Raw genomic sequence first — 22,503 nt, forward strand, 5'->3', positions numbered from 1 at the left:
TTTTTAATTTTATTTTTATCAATGTACTAGAGTATATCATCTCTGTTATGATATCTCATTTTACATTTACAAAATTCATGGAAAGAAAAACAATGCACAATTGTACAAAAATACTACAATTTGTTTCAGAGTTAATTCTAGTAGACTCTACCAAAACAATCATAGACATCCAAGTATGTTTTTTCTGACTTATGTTCCTAACTCTATTTCTCTATTCTCCTTTCTTGTTTCCTCATGGAACATTATATAGGGTTCCCATTCTGCTATGAATTGATTTTGCCTATCCAAAATATTTGCTGTTAATTCAGATCTATGATAGTGGTATTCTAATTTGCTTAAAACATATGCATAGGATGGGGGGGGGGGGGGGGTTTGATTTCCAAAACTTGGCTATGCTCAGTCTTGTGTCAGTGTATATAATTTCTGCTAATTTGTGTTGGTGTTTAAGGAGGTCTTTATTTGGGAAGTGTAAAAGAGCTTGTTCTGGTGTAAGCATTATTTCCTTAAAAAATAACCTTCCTAAAAATCTTGATGTTTCCTCCAATATGGCACTAATTTTGGGGCAACTCCACCACATATGTAGATATGTGCCCCTTTCCACACAACCTCTATAACATAGTTGACTTCCTGATTCTGATGAATTGTGGAATCTTACTTGGTAGATGTACCATTTGTACGCTACTTTTATGAAATTTTCCTTTAAGAAGGCATTCACTGAGAAGGATATGCCTCCAAATAAGTTTGTCTCCCATTGCTCCAGTGACCAGGTGTTATTTACCTCCTCCTCCCATTTTATCATGAAGGTCGACTTAGTGGATCTGTTAGTTGTGTTAAACATTGAATACAACTTGGAGATTAAGCTTTTTATAACGTTTTTAGAAAGGTATAATTCCTCAAACCTAGTACAGTTCTCGCCTGCCTCTCCACCCAACACCTCACCCACCCTGGATTTTAACTGTAGATAGTGGAACCATTGATAACCTTCTGTACTGTCGAGTTTTATATAGTGGTCATAGGAAAGAAGTTTGTTATTCACTAATGCATCTGCAATTCGGTATAATCCTTTATTTTCCCACTTGGTTCCCAAGGTTTTCTCTATTGGAGAGTCTAATTCCACAAGTGGAGTGAGCATGGAGTTTCGGCTTAATATAGGAAACTTTTGGGTCAATTTGTCCCACATCTGTATTGTATGTTCAATTGTTATAAATACTCCTTGTCTCCGTGGTCTTTTGTTTTTAGGGATCCAAAAGATTCTATCCTATCTTTCCTCATAATCTGTGACTCCAAATCAACCCACTGCTTATCTCCCTCTAGTTTAGCCCAGTGGAGCGTTTGTGCCATGCGTGCTGCTTGATAATACGCTGTTAAGTTGGGGACCCCTATTCCTCCTTCTACTCTGCTTCTAATCATTATTTGTTTATTTATGCATGCTTTTTTACCTTGTCATATAAAGTGAAGCATATGTTTCTGAAGTTTGCGTAATTCAACCAATGGGACTGTTATAGTTAGGGATCTGAACAAATAAAGTATTTTGGGGAGGATCGTCATCTTAGTCGTGATAATTCTATCATAAAGTAAGATTTTTTACCTAGACCATTTATCCATCAATTAATTAACATATTTAAACATGAGAGTAGAATTTTCTTTATATAAGTGATATGTCTTGGCAGTCAAATTAATCCCTAAGTATCTAAGGTTTTGTTTAGGCCATCTGAATGCAAAGTTTATTTCTAGTAGTTTTTTTGTCTGTTGTGGGAGCCATATTCCTATAGCTTCACATTTTTCTTCATTTATTTTGTACCCTGATAGCTGTCCAAATTTGTGTATAGAGGTGGCAGAGACAGTAGTGGTTTAGTAAGTGTTAGTATGATATTGTCTGTATATAATGATATCTTGTAATTTTGGGATTCTGGCAATATCTGGGTTATCTCTAATTCTTATAGCAAGTGGTTCTATAAGAGCAAATAGAAGAGGCGATAATGGACACCCCTGTCTTGTGCCATTCCTTATTTTTACATTTTTGGATTGGTATCCCGCTAGTCGGATAAAAGCTTCTGGGTCTGAATATAGAGTTGAGATCGCTTTATGGAATGAGCCTGTGATCCCAAACTTATCTAGTGTGGCGTGCATATAGTCCAAATTTATTCTATCAAATGCCTTGTCTGCATCCAGGGCAAGGAACAGAGAAGGCATTTCCCTAGTTTGGGCGAAATTTAAAAGGTCTATAATTTTGCGGGTATTATCTGGGTCCTCTCAATTTTTGATGAAACCTACTTGGTCTGAATGAATTAATTTTCCGATAATAGAATTTAGTCTGTTTGCCAATATTTTGGTAAATAGTTTGATGTCCTGATTTATGAGTAATATGGGTCTATAATTTTGGCGATATTGAGGACTTTTGTCAGGTTTAGGGACTATTGCAATGCGGGCTAACAACATGTCTGATGGTATCTTATTTCCTTGTATAATTAGGTTGAACAACTTAACTAGCTGTGGAACGAGGACCTGTTGAAGATCTTTGTAAAAGGAACCGGTAAAGCCATCTGGACCTGGGGTTTTATTTCTTTTAATGTCTTTATTGACTGTGTAAACTTCCCTAGCCATTATCGGCGCATTTAAAGTCTCCCTATCAGTCGTCATTATCTTTGGTAGTCGAGACTCCTCTAAGAACCTATCTAGTTCTGTTTTCTTATTCTGGTTGCTGTTAACTGAGTGGAGATTGTATAAATCAGAATAGGAGTCAGCTATCTTTAGAGGGTCATTAGTGGTTGTGCCATCAGCCTGTTGTATTTGTGGAATTGAAGAGTGTCTCGTTGTGTGTTTTAGTTTGTTCGCTAGCATCTTGTCAGCCTTATTGCCATAGATGTAGTATTGTGTGTCTACTAGCCGAATAGCTTGCAATGCCTCTTTGTCTAAAAGTATATTCAACTCCTCATTCTTTTCTCTAAGTGTTTTGGTTGTAGCTTTCCCTGGATTGTGTAGGGATTCCCTACGTAGTGCTGAGATTTCATTTTTGAGTTAATCTATGCTGGCCTTATTTTGTCTTTTCTTTTTATTAGATTCTGCAATTAAGATTCCCCTAACAAACAATTTAAGAGCTCCCCAGGAGTAAATTGGGTTCAAAGTAGAGCCCTCATTAATTGAGATGAACTCTGTAATGTCTTTATGCAATTTCTGTAGGAGGATAGGGTCCTTTAGTAAGCTAGGGTGGAGAGACCAAGCTCTACTTCTATTAGGGTTGATTAATCCTTTGAGGTCAATTTCTACTATAGAGTGGTCTGACCACGAACAATTAATGATGTCAGCAGAGACCAGCAATGGTATCATAATTTGACTAATAAGGATATAATCTATCCTTGAGTATGTCTTGTTGACAGATTAATAATATGTATAATCTCTGGTCGTTTTATTGAGAGACCTCCAGCAATCAATTAAATTCTGATCTAAAAGAAAATCATGGAGGATATTTTGTGCTGATCTATGTCCTATTATTTCAACCGTACCCTCCGGGGACCTGTCTATTTTGCTATTGAGGGTTAAATTGAAGTCTCCACCTATTATAGATTTATATTTTTCCCATTGTGTGAGATGCCTATTTAGTTTCGTGATAAAAGGTGCCTGATTAGTGTTGGGTGCGTACACATTAACTAAGAGTATCGGAGCATTTTGTATTTGCCCTCTTACAATGAGGAACCTACCTTTTTTGTCCATAATAACTTCCTCTTCCTTAAAATTTAGTGAGGAGTGAAGGAGCAATGAAACCCCACATTTTTTCTTTTTTATTTGTTGTATGATACTGAATGGGGAATATTTTATCCCAATATTTAGGTGTGGCTTTGGATGTAAAATGTGTCTCCTGTAACATAACAACATGAGCAATGAGAGCTTTGTATTCCATTATAGCTTTTTTCCTTTCTATATTGGTATTTAGACCCCTTACATTATGTGAAACTATTTTAATCCCCATATTGTCTTGCTAGAACCTGCGCTATTTCGCTCCGATTGAAATGCGGTGTTAGCAGTGTATAAAGCATAGTTTTGTTCTTTTAACTCGAAATTACGTACAACTTGTGCAAACGCTAAAAACATGTGTCTAATAATCAACAAACCTTGGCAACATAACATCAATACAATAACAGTAAACAAATCAACAAACCTTACAGATTTCATCTGCAACTTCGGTTGGCATAGAGACCAGGTTATACTGATCTTTTGAGAAGACCTATGTAGGGAGAAGGATATAGGGTTTTGGGTAGGGTGTGAATGGGATATTGATATTTACTCTTTGTATTAGGGGTTAGGTAGGGTTAGGGTGAGGAAGGAGGGTGGGTATGTGGGGTATGACCTCTTCAGAATACATTCTAATGATAATTTAACATATAATTTTGATTAAAAGGATACTGAAAACTGTCCATGCCAATACATATCCAATCGGAAAGTAGGCCGTTTCTGTATCCCATTTCACTTTTTGGGCTTTACTGAGTAAGACAGTTACTTAAGATTTCTTCATGCGGGCTCATGGTGGGTTTACAACATCTTTGTTGGCTGGCTATGATCTATTCCAGGAGAATGTCCCGTCTTAGTTCTTTTAGGTTTGCCATTCTTGCCTACTTGTGTCCAGTCTCTCTGCTGAGCCTTTCTCTGTGGTTTTGGAGACCCAATGCCATCCGGTGATTCAAAGATTAATTTCAGCTGTTTCAGTAATAGGATTCCTTCTTCATTTGTGGAGCGGGAATGGGAATTATTCTGGTAGGAAAATGTAAGTTTGAAGAGGAAGTTCCACTTGTAATTGATATTTTCTTTAATGAGGATTTGAAACACAGATTTCAACTCCCTCCTTCTCCGTAGTGTCGTTGGAGACAAATCCGTATATATCTGGATCTCGGTGCCCTCATAGTTGATCTTGTGCGCTGTTCTAGCTGCCTTGAGTAACTCTTCTTTAATATGGAAACAATGCATTTTTACAATAACATCTCTTGTAGTTGACTGGGTGGGTTTAGACAGGGCCCGGTGGACCCTGTCCATAAGAAGCATGTGGATATCCATCTCAGGAGCCAGCCAATGAAATTGATTAGTAATATCCTCTGGGAAATTCTTATAGCTCTCTGGCAGCTTTCTTATCCTCAAGTTGGAGTGTCGTGATCTATTTTCTAAGTCTTCAATTTGATCTTCAAGTTTTTTAATGTATATTGAATGATCCAGTAGCGTAGTCTGTATTTGAGGAATTTCCCCAGACTGGTCATCCAACTTCTCTTCTATATCTGATGTTCTATGTCCGATGTCATGTAATTCCCTTTTCAGCTCTGAGAGGGCCGATTTGAATTCTTCTTGGAAGATGGCTTTTATTTGTGTGAGCAATTCTTTATTTGTTGAATTCTCAGAGTTATTTTCTTCCATTTCTGATTGCTCTTGTTCAGCAGCTTCTTTAGTTGGTGATGTGCTTTTCTCTATCAGCCGTTGTTTGGGCTGTGTCTTGCTTAAATAGTCTCTATCAGAATGGCTTCTGCTTTTCATACTGCTGGATTTTTTTTTAGACTCCTTAATAATCGTCACAGGTATGTGGATATGGAGGAGTTTATGAATTAGGGCCCACAATGCACTTTGTTGTGTCTCAAACAGAGAAAGGCATTTTTATGTTGATGGGTAGAGGTCAGACCATTTTTACAATTTCAAGTCATTGGTTAGGTTGTCACTTTGCCATTATCGTTCTGGTATTATATGTCTTGGGGGTACATCTCTGATGGATATAGGATCTTTGCCTATGATGTCTCCTTAAATCCAGTTAGGGTGGTCAGAACACTGGTAGTACACTACTGTTTGGACTCAGATATTAACACCACACTTCTCCTGATTCTATACTTATATGTATTGTGGGTCAGGGTGTGGTGTACTCCAAAAAATCTTTTTATTCTTCTCCCTAATATCTGATGGGTACTGACCACTGTCAAATCTCTTGGATCCTTATTTCACCATTTCTAGTCTTCTTTTTCTTTATATCTGTAGATTTCAGCTGTTGTGTCTCCCTACTGCCAAACACTACCTCCCAGGGAAGTTGTCCTCACAGGACGATTACGGAAAGGGTGTTGGGGTATGACCAGATTGCCCCTCAGGTATCCGGAAAGGGGAGGGGGGAGTGTATGGTTGTGTTTAACTGATATTACTTGAGGAGAGATGGTATGTAGTATACCGGTGCTTATGTATGCTGGAACTTGGAGGCTTAGGCCCCGCTATGAGTAATGCAACCCTTTAGGTTGTGGACTAGATCTAATTTAGGCCTTTCACGTATGCTAGCTCCCTCTAGAGTTACTTCACGTTATCTGGAAAACCTCACTTTGGGGAATGTTTTAATATATATATTTTTTTACATCTCTTGTTGTGTGTTCGGTATTTAATGTTAATCTCAGTTGTCAGGTATGGGCTCTCTATCCCAGAAAACCTTGAATCTGTTTCTGATGCTAAGACGTTTACTCTCCAGTTTCCTATAAGTTTATCTGCGCAACATTAAAGTCCTTAACAGGCCCTCAAAACGGCCTGAGTTTATTAAGAAAAAGAGGTTTCAGCTCAGCTATTCCCTTCTCAGCTCTCTAGGGCAGTCAATTTGTTCAGCAGATTATCTGCTTGCTGCTGAGGGATATGCGAGTGAAAAAATATGGCGTCTTTTCCCGCTCTGCAATCCTGGGTTATATGGCGCTCTTATCTCTTACTTCCCAATCACTTAAGGTTATCCCCAATTGTTCCTTTATTTAGTTCTTAACTGTGTGTATCACTCTGTTACAGCAACCGGAGCGGAGCCCCGACCCTCCGGTTACTTCAGTCTGTCTAGCGAGCCTTAGCTGTAATGGAGTCTCCCATAAAAGCTTCCTACTACAGAGCTTAAAGGACTAAGATGGAGGGGATGTACCTATGACTCTGCTACTTTCAGAGCGTCCAATCTTCCCCACTTACAGTCTGTATATATTATTCACCTAAAGGTTTTGTTATTTATCTGGAGGCCAAGCCTCCAGGGTGCATGTGGCCTGTTGTGTAATTATATAATCCGTCTTACCCCTCCCGCTGTGGTGATCGTGGGTATATGGCGTCCCTCTTTTAATCCTCTTAGAGCGGAGTCCTTTGCAGATCAGTACCTTGTAGTAATTAAGAGACCCAGGGCACCTCCGGAACGGATCCCCAGCTCTCTGGTGGTACTCTCCCAGGTGGAGATTTCGTAGGCTGGTGCACTATGTAGGCCTTTAGTTAACCGAGTTCGTACAAGTGCTGAAAAACTGCAGTTGTGGTAAGGATTTATTACCCTCCGGAGGTACAGTCATTCAGAAAGAATTTGCAGCAAAAAGAATTTAATAAATGACTGTCAATATATTAAAAAATATACTTTATATTACATTAGGTTGATGGAGCTTCCTATTCCCACTTTTAACGGTTGGTGACATGATATACGTGTATATATAAAGCAACAACTTCAAATAGCCTTATGGCACATGATTAGAAATCTATTCCTCGAACGTAACCTACAATGAATAATATATAGTTACAAATAAGTAACAAATTAACCGTTTAAAATTTAACTACTATTCTGACATTAGGGAGTATAAAGGCTATTATAAAAAGAAAGCGCTTTACCATACATATGATAGTTATGTTATTTTAGAAGAAAGACTACGGAAATAAGATAAATATATAGGGTCCAACTAAAAGAGAGGACTTCTACAAACCCATACTATTAACCTATTGTGCACAGCTCCACAGCCAACACCTAACACCGGTATATGACGTCATGTCCAATAGAAAAAGCCGAAAATCGGCTTTGATGTTTCGGTTTATTTGGTCCTTAAAGAATGATCACATCTAGATCAAAATAGCATTTTGTACCAACAGCTACATTTAGAAATCAACTTAAAAGAAATATAAGGAAACCACTTTAAATTTGAACGGACATGACTTCAAAGCCGTAAGAAGCTGGGTTAACAACGAGATATTTTAGCTAAGGATATCATTTTTAATCTAATTAGAAAATAAGGGAAACCATTTGTCTTAGAAATATTTTTTTAGCTTTTAAAGTATTAATATACATTTTTTATTAATCGATTTATCTAACTGAAACATTTCAACTGAGACTGGAAGTATCTAAAGTTACTTCTGGTTGCAACTAAAACAGTGACATATTAGTCCGGTATATAAGGCCACCAGACACACAACTAAACCAGTCTTGATAAAGGCCTTTGAGAGGCTGAAACGCGTCGACACTGGTAAGCCTAATTTCATTTAATAAATTCTAATGTAAACGATCTACACCATCATATTTTTCTTTTACAGGGAGAATATCCATAGACTCCACAGAGGGATTTTATTACACAACCCACAAGGGAACCAAACACTAGTAACAAGTATTGGAGATTGCACATTATACTATCAGCGTTATCACGCTGCTACAAGTGACTTGTATTCTAAAGCCTTTTTGAAGCAATCTGCAGTAAAACGCTGCCCCAGAGATTTACATCACACCAAGGCGACCACTGACACTGTCTACACATTCACGGAGTGAATTTCATTTTTGTATTTTCTTTTGCATCATCGTTTACAGATAATTTTGGATACTTTGGACTTGTTTCAAACTAATCCCTGCATCTGAACATTAAGTTGTTTAATATAGTTAATCTAGGCGCAGAAGACTTTATATCAATTTTTGTACTTATTTTTGGAGTATTGCACACATATTTTAAAGTTTTGACCAATATATATTTTTAACGTTTTGAACACATTTTTGATGTTTTGAACACATTTTAAACATTTATTGTATTTAACATTAAACATTTGTTGGGTAAGCGCTTTGGCCACACTCCATAATTTGATCCACTATTTTTTGGCAGCTAGGGGCCATTAGCCCAAAGCTAAGGGTCCATAAAGTAGGCGCTAGTTATAGACAACTAAATAAAGTCTTGCCCTTAAAAGGCAAAGATAGAAATGTGGATGGAACATATGCCGACCAAGATCTTAGCCACAGAGTTCTGCGAACTAGAACTGCAAGGCTAGAAAATTTGGCTTCCAGTCTAACCACTTGCATGCTGGCATTACAGATAAAATAATTAGCCAGATTTAGAGCCTTGATCCTATCTTGGATCTCCTCTATAGTGAATCTTCTGAAATTAGATAAGACAAGGAGTCGCACCAATAAGATGCTGCACCCACAACCGCAGCAATACTTGCCACTGGTTGCCATAGTAAACTCTGATGAATGTACATTCTTCTTAAATAGGCTTCCAGATTTATATCCATAGGGTCCTAGAAAGAGTCTCTATCCTCTAGAGGGAAATAAGTTATTCTGGCTAGAAAGGAAATAGCACCATGATTCACAAACAGAATCAGCAACAGGGAATATTTCCTTGAAAACAGGGGATGGAGAAAAGTCTCCCATTCCTGAGTTATAATGTACATACGATCTGGAGCTGGAAATACCTCTACAGCTAAAGTTTTAACATCAAACCTCTGACAAGACTTCCTTGGAGTCTCAGCAACAGAAGAGTCAGAGTCCTCCAATAGCAACCGGAGGTGTTCCAGCTTAAACCGGAAATGAACCTCCTCTGATTCTGCTGTACAAGTTACTGCAGTCTCAGGATCAGAGATCTCGTCCTCAGAAGCCACTGAGGAATAATCAGATAACAGAGAGACTGACTAATGCAAACTTAGCAGAGTCAGAACTCTTGCAAGAAATATATTCTTAGATTTCCTCTTTCTATTACCAGCAACAGGAAAGGCTGATAAGACTGCAGAAACCGCAGAAGATATTTGCGCAGCAAAATCCCCTGCAAAAATACACACCCAGGAACTGGTTGAGAGGAACTGCAGGGCACTGCATGTGAAAACTGCTAAAGCTTGGGACGTTAGAGGGGAAAGCTGAGGTTATCAGGCCCATTTATCAAAGGGCTTGCGGACCTGATCCGACACTGCGGATCAGGTCCGCAAGACCTCGCTAAATGCGGAGAGCAATACGCTCTCCGCATTTAACATTGCACCAGCAGCTCACAAGAGCTGCTGGTGCAACGCCGCCCCCTGCTGACTCGCGGCCAATCGGCCGCCAGCAGGGAGCTGTCAATCAACCCGATCGTATTCGATCGGGTTGATGTCCGGCGATTCCTGTCCGCCTGTTCAGAGCAGGCGGACAGGGTTATGGAGCAGCGATCTTTAGACCGCTGCTTCATAAGTTGTGTTTCTGGCGAGTCTGAAGACTCGCCAGAAACACGGCCCTTCAAGCTCCATACGGAGCTTGATAAATGGGCCTGATAGAATGGACAACATAATCTTGAGAGATAGACGGCTCTGAGAGGGTATTCTTATTTTTAGACAAAAACATATAGTTTTAAACAAGTGGAGCAAAACTGCACAGATGAAAATGTTTAGCCTCTAAGCAAAAAAACATATATCAAATGACAAGGAGATGAAAACGTCAGTCTTATCCCAACTTAAACTGCTTTCCTTAAATTAAAATATAAAAAAGATTAAGCAGACAAAATTAAAATTTGGAAGCAAAATCTAAAATTTTAGACAGCAGAATAGAAGACAAATTAATGCACTTACAGGATAGAGAGTACCTCCAGGTGCAGTAAGAGCAGGCTGGAACTTCACGGCCTCCCAGCTGACTGCACTCCACAGCTTGCTGCACTCCATAGCTTGCTGGACTCCACAGCAAGCAGTGAAATAAAATCCCAAAAAAATCTCAAAATGGTATTGCAATGAACACCACCAAAACAGCAAGTCTATAAATAAAAACAATAACTTTATTAAAAGTGACGTGTTTCTCAGCCTCTGCAAGGGCTGTTTCCTCAGGCTATACATCTACATGTATAGCCTGAGGAAACAGCCCTTGCAGAGTCCCAGTCTGCTCTTACTGAACCTGGAGGTGCTCTCTATCCTGTAAGTGCATTCATTTGTCTTCTATTCTGCTTTCCCTGTCTACAAAGTATTGGGCTATGGTTGTTTGCTCTTTATCCATACACAGATAATGGGATTACCTTCTCAAGTGTTTCAGACCTGATATGACAGTCGGTTGGTAACAGTGAGCTGGACTACTGCAAAGCTCCAGCCCGCCTCATTAGCACCATTGTGTGCATTACACTTGTGAGTATTTTTCCAACTTTCTCCATTCATATAATCTGTTTGGGTGGTATTAGGCCATTGTGGCACCTCTGTTTACCTTTCTGCAGATTACTAAAGAGAATTACATGAACACAGCATAGCCCCAACCCTTGCTTGCAGGGAACTACCCATAAAAGGATTAAATATCTTCAGACACCATCTTTGCACATCCTCCCGATGATAGGGGCAAAGAATGATTGGGGATTATGGGTAAGAGAAGTGGCACTTAAAGGGACAGTATACACTCATTTTCATATAACTGCATGTAATAGACACTACTATAAAAAATAAGATGCACAGATACTGATATAAAAATCCAGTATAAAACTGTTTAAAAACTTACTTAGAAGCTGTCAGTTTAGCTTTGTTGAAAATGTAGCTGGAAAGCCCACTGCAAGTGGCAAATAAGACACCCCCCTCCCCCTTCTTTTGCATATGAAAAGACCCTTTACACAAACAGGAGCAAGCTGGAGAAGGTAGCTGACGGTATTCACATAAAACTTTGGGGCTTGGTTAGGAGTCTGAAAATCAGAGCAATGTTATTTAAAAATAAGCAAAACTATGCATTTATTTAAAAAAAAAACTTTATGGGCTATATAAATAGATCATCTACAAAACATTTATGCAAAGCAAAAATGAGTGTATAATGTCCCTTTAACAGCTCTGCTGGGGTGTTTTTTGCCTCTTCTGCTGGCCAGGAGTTGAATTCCCACTAGTAATTGGAATTAAATCATGGACTCTCCACATGCCATTGGAAAGAAATAAAGTCTTAATGTAAAATGTTTAGGCTGATAAATGTTATACACCATTAAGAATTAGTGTCTTAACTAAGCAAAAGCTCTGCTAAAAACTTGAAATTCAATGGAGGACAAATAATTGTCAATATTTTATTCCAAAATTAAATATCCTGTATCCAAACTAGTTCTGGAAATCTTTAAAGGGATATGAAACCCAAATTGTTTCATTCATGATTCAGATAGAGCATTTAATTTTAAGCAAATAATGAAACATCACAATGTAATAAAATTTTATTTGTATTTTTAACAAATTCTAGAAAATATAAAAACATTATTACAATAAAACAGATATTAAAATATATATATTTTAAAACAGTGGTATGTACAATTCTAAAAATGTAATTGTCCATATTGTTTTATACAGTGTGTGTGTCATATACAGCATAGAAAAAATATATATATGTGATCCAAGCTGCATATTTAAAACTAGTAATTTTCTCTCTCCGTTTTTTTTTTTTTAAATAGCAAGTACCTAAACATATTTAAAATAAACTTTAAGGCATCGGTTTATGCAGATTTAGCACATCTGTATTAGCTATACACATATACAAAATGTAATTTATCTTTTGTTCTTATTGCCTAGGAAATTATTTACTGGACTATATCAGCAATATTCACTTTTAATTTAATGATCATCCAGTGTAGGGTAATTCACAAGATTTTACTAGCAGACTACTCTGTACATAATATATGATTAGGATGTTAATTTATAGTGAATTATAAAATGAATTTTGAATGATAAGGTGAAAGGTTCCAACATCAGCTAATTATGGATAAAACCAAATGTCTCCAATACAGAATTCTACATTTGAATAGGCTTAGTTTAGAAACAAATATTGATTTGAGATCAATTTCAGTTTTTTTGGTTGAATAAAAATAAGTACACTAAAAACACAGTCTAAAAAGGGGGAGACTTCTTCTAAATCATAGGGGTAGCTTAGCAAATATAAATGCCAAAAGAAGGAACTTTTTTCCCCCATCTGGAACAAGAATGAAGAGAAATTTGTCCAAGTTTCCTGCCATTTTGGTTAGCTTCCAATCACCACACCGGTAGTAAAATGGACCCTGAGATAGAAGACTGAGGACCTCGGTCCTATGATACCTGTACCTGAAGTGCAGTAATTACTTGGATACGTCACCAATTAATGCTAGGCACCTGTTGTTCTAGTGAAGTCAGACTTCATGTCTGTTATGTGTGCCTAAGTCTGGTATAGCGGTAAATTCAGCACTGATTTCCTGAGGCTATTGTCCTACAGCTTTTAGATCATCTGTTCCGAACAAGAGAAGCGACGTATACCCACACAGAGAAAATATTCTTTGGATAAGGGTGAACATACACAGCCAGAGCAAACTCTACACTGGGGAGTTCACTGTTGTGCACTCCTGTGCTATAGACAGCTTCTATAAGAGGTGTTATTTCCGAGAACGCCATATGAATAGGAAATCCAGAAAACTATGAAAACAAAAAAACAATATTATTACAACGTACCACTTCCATTAATCACCAACTGAAACACATTAGATGGTAACAATGTTGCAGGATTGTTCTCACCCTGCACTAATAAAAAGAGAATGTCAGGGAATCTCCTTGTGCCGTACTAATGCTACTCAGGTATTCCGGTTTTACCTTCTTCATCACTAAAGGGGATGGGAGCTTAACTTCTAAGATGCCATTGTATTTCAACCAGTGAGTGTGAATTTATAAATCATACACAAACATATATTGTTTATCTCACCCTATAATCTCCAAGCTGCCTTTGCAACTCTGCCCGATGATCTTCCTCTACTTCTTTGCCTTGGGTTTCCTCTAAAAGAGGTAAGCACTGTCGCAGAGTAGATGTGCAGTATCTGTTCCATCGAGTTGGATGTCTTGGTCTCCACTCCATGATTTTCTCCTTCAGTATTTTCTCAATTCTACAAGGAGATTATATAATATGTTTTATAAACAGATTGAAAACATTTACAGTGTTTTATTCAGAGGGTGAGCTTTAAAAACGGTTATAATGTCATTGCATTTCACTACAACACCAATTACAATAAATAACATGAGCAACATTTATCTATACGTTCATTTCACATTCATATTAAAGTCCTATTTGGCGCTGGTGTGCATGCAGTCCTGTGCCTTCTTGAAGTAGTTATAAACTGACGTCTTCAGAGGTACCTGTGAGTTTTTTTGTGTGCGGCAGACCCCAATTCAGGTATTTTCAATCAATCTGCCAACATTTATATCACAATATTTAAACAGGGGAATTTGCATTCAGGCTGAAACAAGTTGATAATTCTACACATCATATGTGTATCTGTTCCAAAACAGTTCTGAATCTTGGCACAAGATAGATGCTTTATGGAGGGAGGGTACAATATAAGAGCCATGTTAACAACATACAAGCTTTTATTACAGGTTGATAGAATAACTAGCTTTTATTGGCATACTTGGTTTTGATCTGAAATTCCTGTCAAAATGGCAATATAGTGAGGGATAGATTAAAAAAAATTGTGAAAGAAAAAAGTCCTGAGAAACTATTCTATTATTGTTAATTAGATTCACAATCTCTCCTTTAAGATCAATTTTAAAATAATTGTGCTAAATGATCTTTAGCCAAATCTATGTGATAAGTAGATATAAATCTATTTTTCTATTCAACAGATGTAAAGGAGAGAACAATCTATTAGAAGAAAAATAACCTATTTCACAGGCAGAATCTGAACCTTGAAACATAGAAACTAGAGGACACCTTTTTTCTTCTTCTAAGCAGAACTGCATAACAGTGAGAAGACAAGGAATGCTTAGATTTGTGATTCCTATGATGCTTGGTAAAGAGTCACAAGCTCCAGAAGAATGATTCATATACTTATAGGAACATGAAACCCAAAATGTTTCATTTAATTATGTAGATAGAGATTACAATTTTAAACAACTTTCCAATTTACTTCTATTATTTAATTTGCATAATCTTGTCATCCTTTGTTGAAAAAGAACCAATGCACTGCTGGGAGCTAGTTAATGCATTGGGTGAGCCAATAACATGAGTCAATGACATGAAGCATATATGTGCAGCCACCAATCAGCAGCTCCTGAGTCTACCCAGGTGTCTTTTTCAACAAAGTATACCAATGAGAATAAAACAAATAAAAAAAATGTTGGGGTTTCATGTCCCTTTAAGTAGTAACCTGCAAGATATATGAACCAGTTGATTCAGAATACGAGATTACTAAAGAGGTGAAACATAAACACAAGGACCATGACAATTTCGAGGGCATCTCCGTTATCTTTGCAAAGACAATGGAAAACATCTTGATCAGAATTGACCATTGCAATACAGGCGTCACAATATATCTGTCGTCGTGCAGTACAGAGGACTTTTTAGTTGCAGCCTTCTCTAAAGCAGCAGCTGGACACCAGTGAGCCTTCTGAGGTGTGATTACAAGCAAACAGACCAATACTTCCCCTGACCGGAAAAGTGTGAAATAATCTTAATAGTGCAAGGACAACTGAAACTGAACAGATATTAAAAACACAGGTTAGGTAAATCAGTCATGTGATCTGGCACATTAAATCCCCCCGCAAATTGAGTCAAGAAACTGACCCATAGTTTAATAAATGCCAAACTAGAAACGAGCATAAAACCTGGGAGCCACCAAGAGCCTATATGGACAATTACAGTGTAAAGCAGAGTAGAACTTAGGAAGGTGAAGATCCAGAACTATAATAAATTCAGCTTCCCTGCAGCTGTTCTGCTTTCCAAAGGGAGGTTAACAACCAAAGGGGGACCTCAGAGAGTTGGTACAGTCCATAAATCCCCTAGGAATGAACTTTCATAACAGTGATCCTGCATGTTGAGGGTCTAAATGCCTATGGGAAGTCCTGATAGAACATTCTGTGTTAAAATTAGTCATGCCGCTTCATCTGCATGAAAATAAACATTTCAGGCTGGATCAAAATGCAGCACAGCTTACCTAACATTAATACGGAAACAAATATAATGCTGTGAGGTGCTTTGACACTCCAAGAAGGCACAAGAATATTTACACACAAATAGTGGCTATGTTTCTGAGACTGAGCAAGAAAACACATACCCCCAAACTTGTAAATATATCAATAATAACACTAAAGCCAAAAATTGCTAATGACAGAAAATATAAATACAGTACAAACTGAAAATGTTCATATTATTGCATAATACAGAAGATATTCAACTCCATACAGTGAAAATGAAATGTGTAATTTTTGTTCCTTAATGGGACAGTGTACACCAATTTTCATATAACTGCATGTAATAGACACTACTATAAATAATAATATGCACAGATACGGATATGAAATTCCAGTATAAAACCGTTTAAAAACTTACTTAGACGCTTCCAGTTTAGCTCTGTTTAAAAGATTACTAGAACACCCACTGCAAGTGGGAAATATCAGACACTCCCCCTCCCCCTTCCTTTGCATATGAAAAGACCCTTTACACAAACAGAAGGAAGCTGGAGTAGGTATATGACGGTATTCTCCTAAAACTTGGTTAAGAGTCTGAAAATCAGAGCAATGTTATTTAAAAATAAGCAAAACTATACATTTAAAAAAAATAAAAATAACAACTTTATGGGCTATATAAATAGATCATCTACAAAACATTTATGCAAAGAAAAAACGAGAGTATAATGTCCCTTTCAATAAAAATTGGCTATATACAGTGTTAATAATGGATAGTATTTCTATGTTGGTTTTCTATTTTTGTACCTGTTTTGAAGTTCAACAGCTGCAGCTTTGTCTGAACGATGATAAATCAATTCTTCTGGCTATGAAAAACAGATATTTAGTTTAATATATATATATATATATATGTACAGTATATATGTGTATTTCAGTGATGGACTGGAAACAACAGATTGTATTCCTTTAAAGGGAAATAACACTATATATTTTAACATCTTTTAAAGTGCAGTGCTTAATTGCGGATATTACTATGAATATACAAAAAAACTGTTCTCTTTAAAGGGACATAAAACCCAATTTTTTTCTTTCATGATTCAGATAGATATTAGTCTATTATTATTATTATTATTATGAGATAGTCTAGTGCGCGCTAACATCTGCATGTTGGATAGTGCAGTTGTGTTCATTCCCTCACCTAACAGACTTCTATGGGAGAGAACAGTAAAAACATAATTTATGCTTACCTGATAAATTTATTTCTCTTGTAGTGTATCCAGTCCACGGATCATCCATTACTTGTGGGATATTCTCCTTCCCAACAGGAAGTTGCAAGAGGATCACCCACAGCAGAGCTGCTATATAGCTCCTCCCCTAACTGCCATATCCAGTCATTCGACCGAAACAAGCCGAGAAAGGAGAAACCATAGGGTGCAGTGGTGACTGTAGTTTAATTGAAATTTAGACCTGCCTTAAAAGGACAGGGCGGGCCGTGGACTGGATACACTACAAGAGAAATAAATTTATCAGGTAAGCATAAATTATGTTTTCTCTTGTTAAGTGTATCCAGTCCACGGATCATCCATTACTTGTGGGATACCAATACCAAAGCTAAAGTACACGGATGATGGGAGGGACAAGGCAGGAACTTAAACGGAAGGAACCACTGCCTGTAGAACCTTTCTCCCAAAAACAGCCTCCGAAGAAGCAAAAGTGTCAAATTTGTAAAATTTTGAAAAGGTATGAAGCGAAGACCAAGTTGTAGCCTTGCAAATCTGTTCAACAGAGGCCTCATTTTTAAAGGCCTAGGTGGAAGCCACAGCTCTAGTAGAATGAGCTGTAATCCTTTCAGGGGGCTGCTGTCCAGCAGTCTCATAGGCTAAATGGATTATACTCCGAAGCCAAAAAGAAAGAGAGGTTGCCAAGGCCTTATGACCTCTCCTCTGTCCAGAGTAAACAACAAACAGGTTAGATGTTTGATGAAAATCTTTAGTAGCTTGTAAGTAAAACTTCAAGGCACGGACTACGTCTAGATTATGCAAAAGACGTTCCTTCTTTGAAGAAGGATTAGGACACAATGATGGAACAACAATCTCTTGATTGATATTCTTGTTAGAAACCACCTTGGGTAAAAACCCAGGTTTGGTACGCAGAACTACTTTATCTGAATGAAAGATCAGATAAGGAGAATCACAATGTAAGGCAGATAACTCAGAGACTCTTCAAGCCGAGGAAATAGCCATCAGAAACAGAACTTTCCATGATAAAAGTTTGATATCAATAGAATGAAGGGGTTCAAACGGAACCCCTTGAAGAACTTTAAGAACCAAGTTTAAGCTCCATGGAGGAGCAATAGGTTTAAACACAGGCTTAATCCTAACTAAAGCCTGACAAAATGCCTGAACATCTGGAACTTCGGCCAGACGCTTGTGTAAAAGAATAGACAGAGCAGAAATCTGTCCCTTTAAAGAACTAGCTGATAATCCTTTGTCCAAACCTTCTTGGAGAAAGGACAATATCCTAGGAATCCTAACCCTACTCCATGAGTAATTCTTGGATTCACACCAATGAAGATATTTACGCCATATCTTGTGGTAGATTTTCCTGGTGACAGGCTTTCGTGCCTGTATTAAGGTATTAATGACTGACTCGGAGAAGCCACGCTTTGATAGGATCAAGCGTTCAATCTCCATGCAGTCAGTCTCAGAGAAATTAGATTCGGATGATTGAAAGGACCTTGTATTAGGAGGTCTTGTCTCAGAGGCAGAGTCCATGGTGGAAAGGATGACATGTCCACCAGATCTGCATACCAGGTCCTGCGTGGCCACGCAGGCGCTATCAGAATCACCGATGCTCTCTCCTGTCTGATTTTGGCAATCAGTCGAGGGAGCAGAGGAAACGGTGGAAACACATAAGCCAGGTTGAAGAACCAAGGAGCTGCTAGAGCATCTATCAGCGTCGCTTCTGGGTCCCTGGACCTGGATCCGTAACAAGGAAGCTTGGCGTTCTGGCGAGACGCCATGAGATCCAGTTCTAGTTTCCCCAACGATGGACCAATTGAGCAAACACCTCCGGATGGAGCTCCCACTCCCCCGGATGAAAAGTCTGACGACTTAGAAAATCCGCCTCCCAGTTCTCTACGCCCGGGATGTGGATCGCTGATAGGTGGCAAGAGTGAGTCTCTGCCCAGCGAATTATCTTGGAGACTTCTGACATCGCTAGGGAACTCCTGGTTCCCCCTTGATGGTTGATGTAAGCCACAGTCGTGATGTTGTCCGACTGATATCTGATGAACCTCAGTGTTGCTAACTGAGGCCAAGCTAGAAGAGCATTGAATATTGCTCTTAACTCCAGAATATTTATTGGGAGGAGTTTCTCCTCCTGAGTCCATGAACCCTGAGCCTTCAGGGAGTTCCAGACTGCACCCCAACCTAGAAGGCTGGCATCTGTTGTAACAATCGTCCAATCCGGTCTGTGAAAGGTCCAACCCTTGGACAGGTGGACCCGAGATAACCACCAGAGAAGAGAATCTCTGGTTTCCTGATCCAGATTTAGTAGAGGGGACAAATCTGTGTAATCCCCATTCCACTGACTGAGCATGCATAATTGCAGCGGTCTGAGATGCAGGCGCGCAAATGGCACTATGTCCATTGCCGCTACCATTAAGCCGATTACTTCCATGCACTGAGCCACCGTAGGGTGCGGAATGGAGTGAAGAACACAGCAAGCATTTAGGAGTTTTGATAACCGTCAGGTAAATTTTCATTTCTACAGAATCTATAAGAGTCCCTAGAAAGGAAACCCTTGTGAGAGGATATAGAGAACTCTTTTCTTCGTTCACTTTCCACCCATGCGACCTCAGAAATGCCAGAACTATCTCTGTATGAGACTTGGCAATTTGAAAGCTTGACGTCTGTATCAGGATGTCGTCTAGATAAGGAGCCACCGCTATGCCTCGCGGTCTTAGAACCGCCAGAAGGGAGCCCAGAATCTTTGTAAAAATTCTCGGGGCTGTAGCCAACCCGAAGGGAAGAGCTACAAATTGGTAGTGCCTGTCTAGAAAGGCAAACCTTAGGAACCGATGATGATTCTTGTGAATCGGAATGTAAAGGTAGGCATCCTTTAAGTCCACTGTGGTCATGTACTGACCCTCTTGGATCATGGGTAAGATGGTCCGAATAGTTTCCATCTTGAATGATGGAACTCTGAGGAATTTGTTTAAGATCTTTAGATCCAAAATTGGTCTGAAGGTTCCCTCTTTTTTGGGAACCACAAACAGATTTGAGTAAAAACCCTGTCCTTGTTCCGTCTGCGGAACTGGGTGGATCACTCCCATTACTAGGAGGTCTTGCACGCAGCGTAGGAATGCCTCTTTCTTTATCTGGTTTGCAGATAATCTTGAAAGGTGAAATCTCCCTTGTGGAGGAGAAGCTTTGAAGTCCAGAAGATATCCCTGAGATATGATCTCCAATGCCCAGGGATCCTGAACATCTCTTGCCCACGCCTGGGCGAAGAGAGAAAATCTGCCCCCTACTAGATCCGTTGCCGGATAGGGGGCCGTTCCTTCATGCTGTCTTGGAGGCAGCAGCAGGCTTTCTGGCCTGCTTGCCCTTGTTCCAGGACTGGTTAGATTTCCAGGCCTGCTTGGATTGAGCAAAAGTTCCCTCTTGTTTTGAAGCAGAGGAAGTTGATGCTGCACCTGCCTTGAAATTTCGAAAGGCACGAAAATTAGACTGTTTGGCCCTTGATTTGGCCCTGTCCTGAGGAAGGGTATGACCCTTACCTCCAGTAATGTCAGCAATAATTTCTTTCAAACCAGGCCCGAATAAGGTCTGCCCCTTGAAAGGAATGTTGAGTAATTTAGACTTTGAAGTCACGTCAGCTGACCAGGATTTAAGCCATAGCGCCCTACGCGCCTGGATGGCGAATCCAGAATTCTTAGCCGTTAGTTTAGTCAAATGAACAATGGCATCAGAAATAAATGAGTTAGCTAGCTTAAGTGTTCTAAGCTTGTCAATGATTTCAGTCAATGGAGCTGTATGGATGGCCTCTTCCAGGGCCTCAAACCAGAATGCCGCCGCAGCAGTGACAGGCGCAATGCATGCAAGGGGCTGTAAAATAAAACCTTGTTGAATAAACATTTTCTTAAGGTAACCCTCCAATTTTTTATCCATTGGATCTGAAAAAGCACAACTGTCCTCAACCGGGATAGTGGTACGCTTTGCTAAAATAGAAACTGCTCCCTCCACCTTAGGGACCGTCTGCCATAAGTCCCGTGTAGTGGCGTCTATTGGAAACATTTTTCTAAAAATAGGAGGGGGGGAAAACGGCACACCGGGTCTATCCCACTCCTTATTAATGATTTCTGTAAACCTTTTAGGTATTGGAAAAACGTCAGTACACACCGGCACTGCATCATATTTATCCAGTCTACACAATTTCTCTGGCACTACAATTGTGTCACAGTCATTCAGAGCAGCTAACACCTCCCCAAGCAATGCACCGAGGTTCTCAAGCTTAAATTTAAAATTAGAAATATCTGAATCAGGTTTCCCCGAGTCAGAGATGTCACCCACAGACTAAAGCTCTCCGTCCTCAGGTTCTGCAAATTGGGACGCAGTATCAGACATGGCTCTTACAGCATCTACGCGCTCTGTATCTCGTCTAACCCCAGAGCTATCGCGCTTGCCCCTAATTTTAGGCAATCTGGCTAATACCGCTGACAGCGTATTATCCATGATAGCAGCCATGTCCTGCAAAGTAATCGCTATGGGCGTCCCTGATGTACTTGGCGCCATATTAGCGTGCGTCCCTTGAGCGGGAGGCAAAGGGTCCGACACGTGGGGAGAGTTAGTCGGCATAACTTCCCCCTCGACAGAACCCTCTGGTGACAATTCCTTTATAGATAAAGACTGATCTTTACTGTTTAAGGTGAAATCAATACATTTAGTACACATTCTCCTATGGGGCTCCACCATGGCTTTTAAACATAATGAAGTAGTTTCCTCTGTGTCAGACATGTTTGTACAGACTAGCAATGAGACTAGCAAGCTTGGAAAACACTTTACTTTAAAAAAACGTTACTGCCCCTATAAGAAAAACAAATTTTGTCAAAATTTGAAATAACAGTGAAAAAAGGCAGTTACACTAACGAAATTTTTACAGTGTATGTAACAAGTTAACAGAGCATTGCACCCACATGCAAATGGATGATTAACCCCTTAATACCAAAAACGGAATAACAATGAAAAAAACGTTTTTAAAAACAGTCACAACAACTGCCACAGCTCTCCTGTGGCTGTTACCTTCCTCAAACACGACTTTTGAAGCCTTTTTAGCCCTTCAGAGATGTCCTATATCATGCAGGGAACTGCTGAGGCAAACTGAATGTCTCTTTCTGTAATTTTAGCTGCGCAGAAAAGCGCTAAAATAGGCCCCTCCCACTCATATTACAACAGTGGAAAGCCTCAGGAAACTGTTTCTAGGCAAAAATCAAGCCAGCCATGTGGAAAAAAACTAGGCCCCAATAAGTTTTATCACCAAGTATATATAAAAACGATTAAACATGCCAGCAAACGTTTTAAATTGCACTTTTATAAGAGTATGTATCTCTGGTAATAAGCCTGATACCAGTCGCTATTAAATCAG

The 22,503-nt window shown here is 39.0% G+C and overlaps 1 protein-coding gene across 1 annotated transcript in view; it reads right to left on the reverse strand.

Annotated features, from left to right (window-relative positions):
* Nucleotides 1–12,140: 12,140 nt before the first annotated feature.
* CC2D2A (coiled-coil and C2 domain containing 2A) overlaps nucleotides 12,141–22,503 on the reverse strand; it is a 319,163-nt gene continuing 308,800 nt past the window's right edge. Inside the window, exons 34-36 of the mRNA XM_053704126.1 lie at nucleotides 16,663–16,721; nucleotides 13,661–13,838; nucleotides 12,141–13,377 (exon numbers count right to left, since the gene is read on the reverse strand). Coding sequence (XP_053560101.1) covers nucleotides 13,189–13,377; nucleotides 13,661–13,838; nucleotides 16,663–16,721 — 426 coding nt within the window. The 3' untranslated portion in view covers nucleotides 12,141–13,188. The remainder of the gene's footprint in view (nucleotides 13,378–13,660; nucleotides 13,839–16,662; nucleotides 16,722–22,503) is intronic.

This window comes from Bombina bombina, chromosome 2, assembly GCF_027579735.1.
Source record: "Bombina bombina isolate aBomBom1 chromosome 2, aBomBom1.pri, whole genome shotgun sequence".
NCBI classification, from domain to species: domain Eukaryota; kingdom Metazoa; phylum Chordata; class Amphibia; order Anura; family Bombinatoridae; genus Bombina; species Bombina bombina.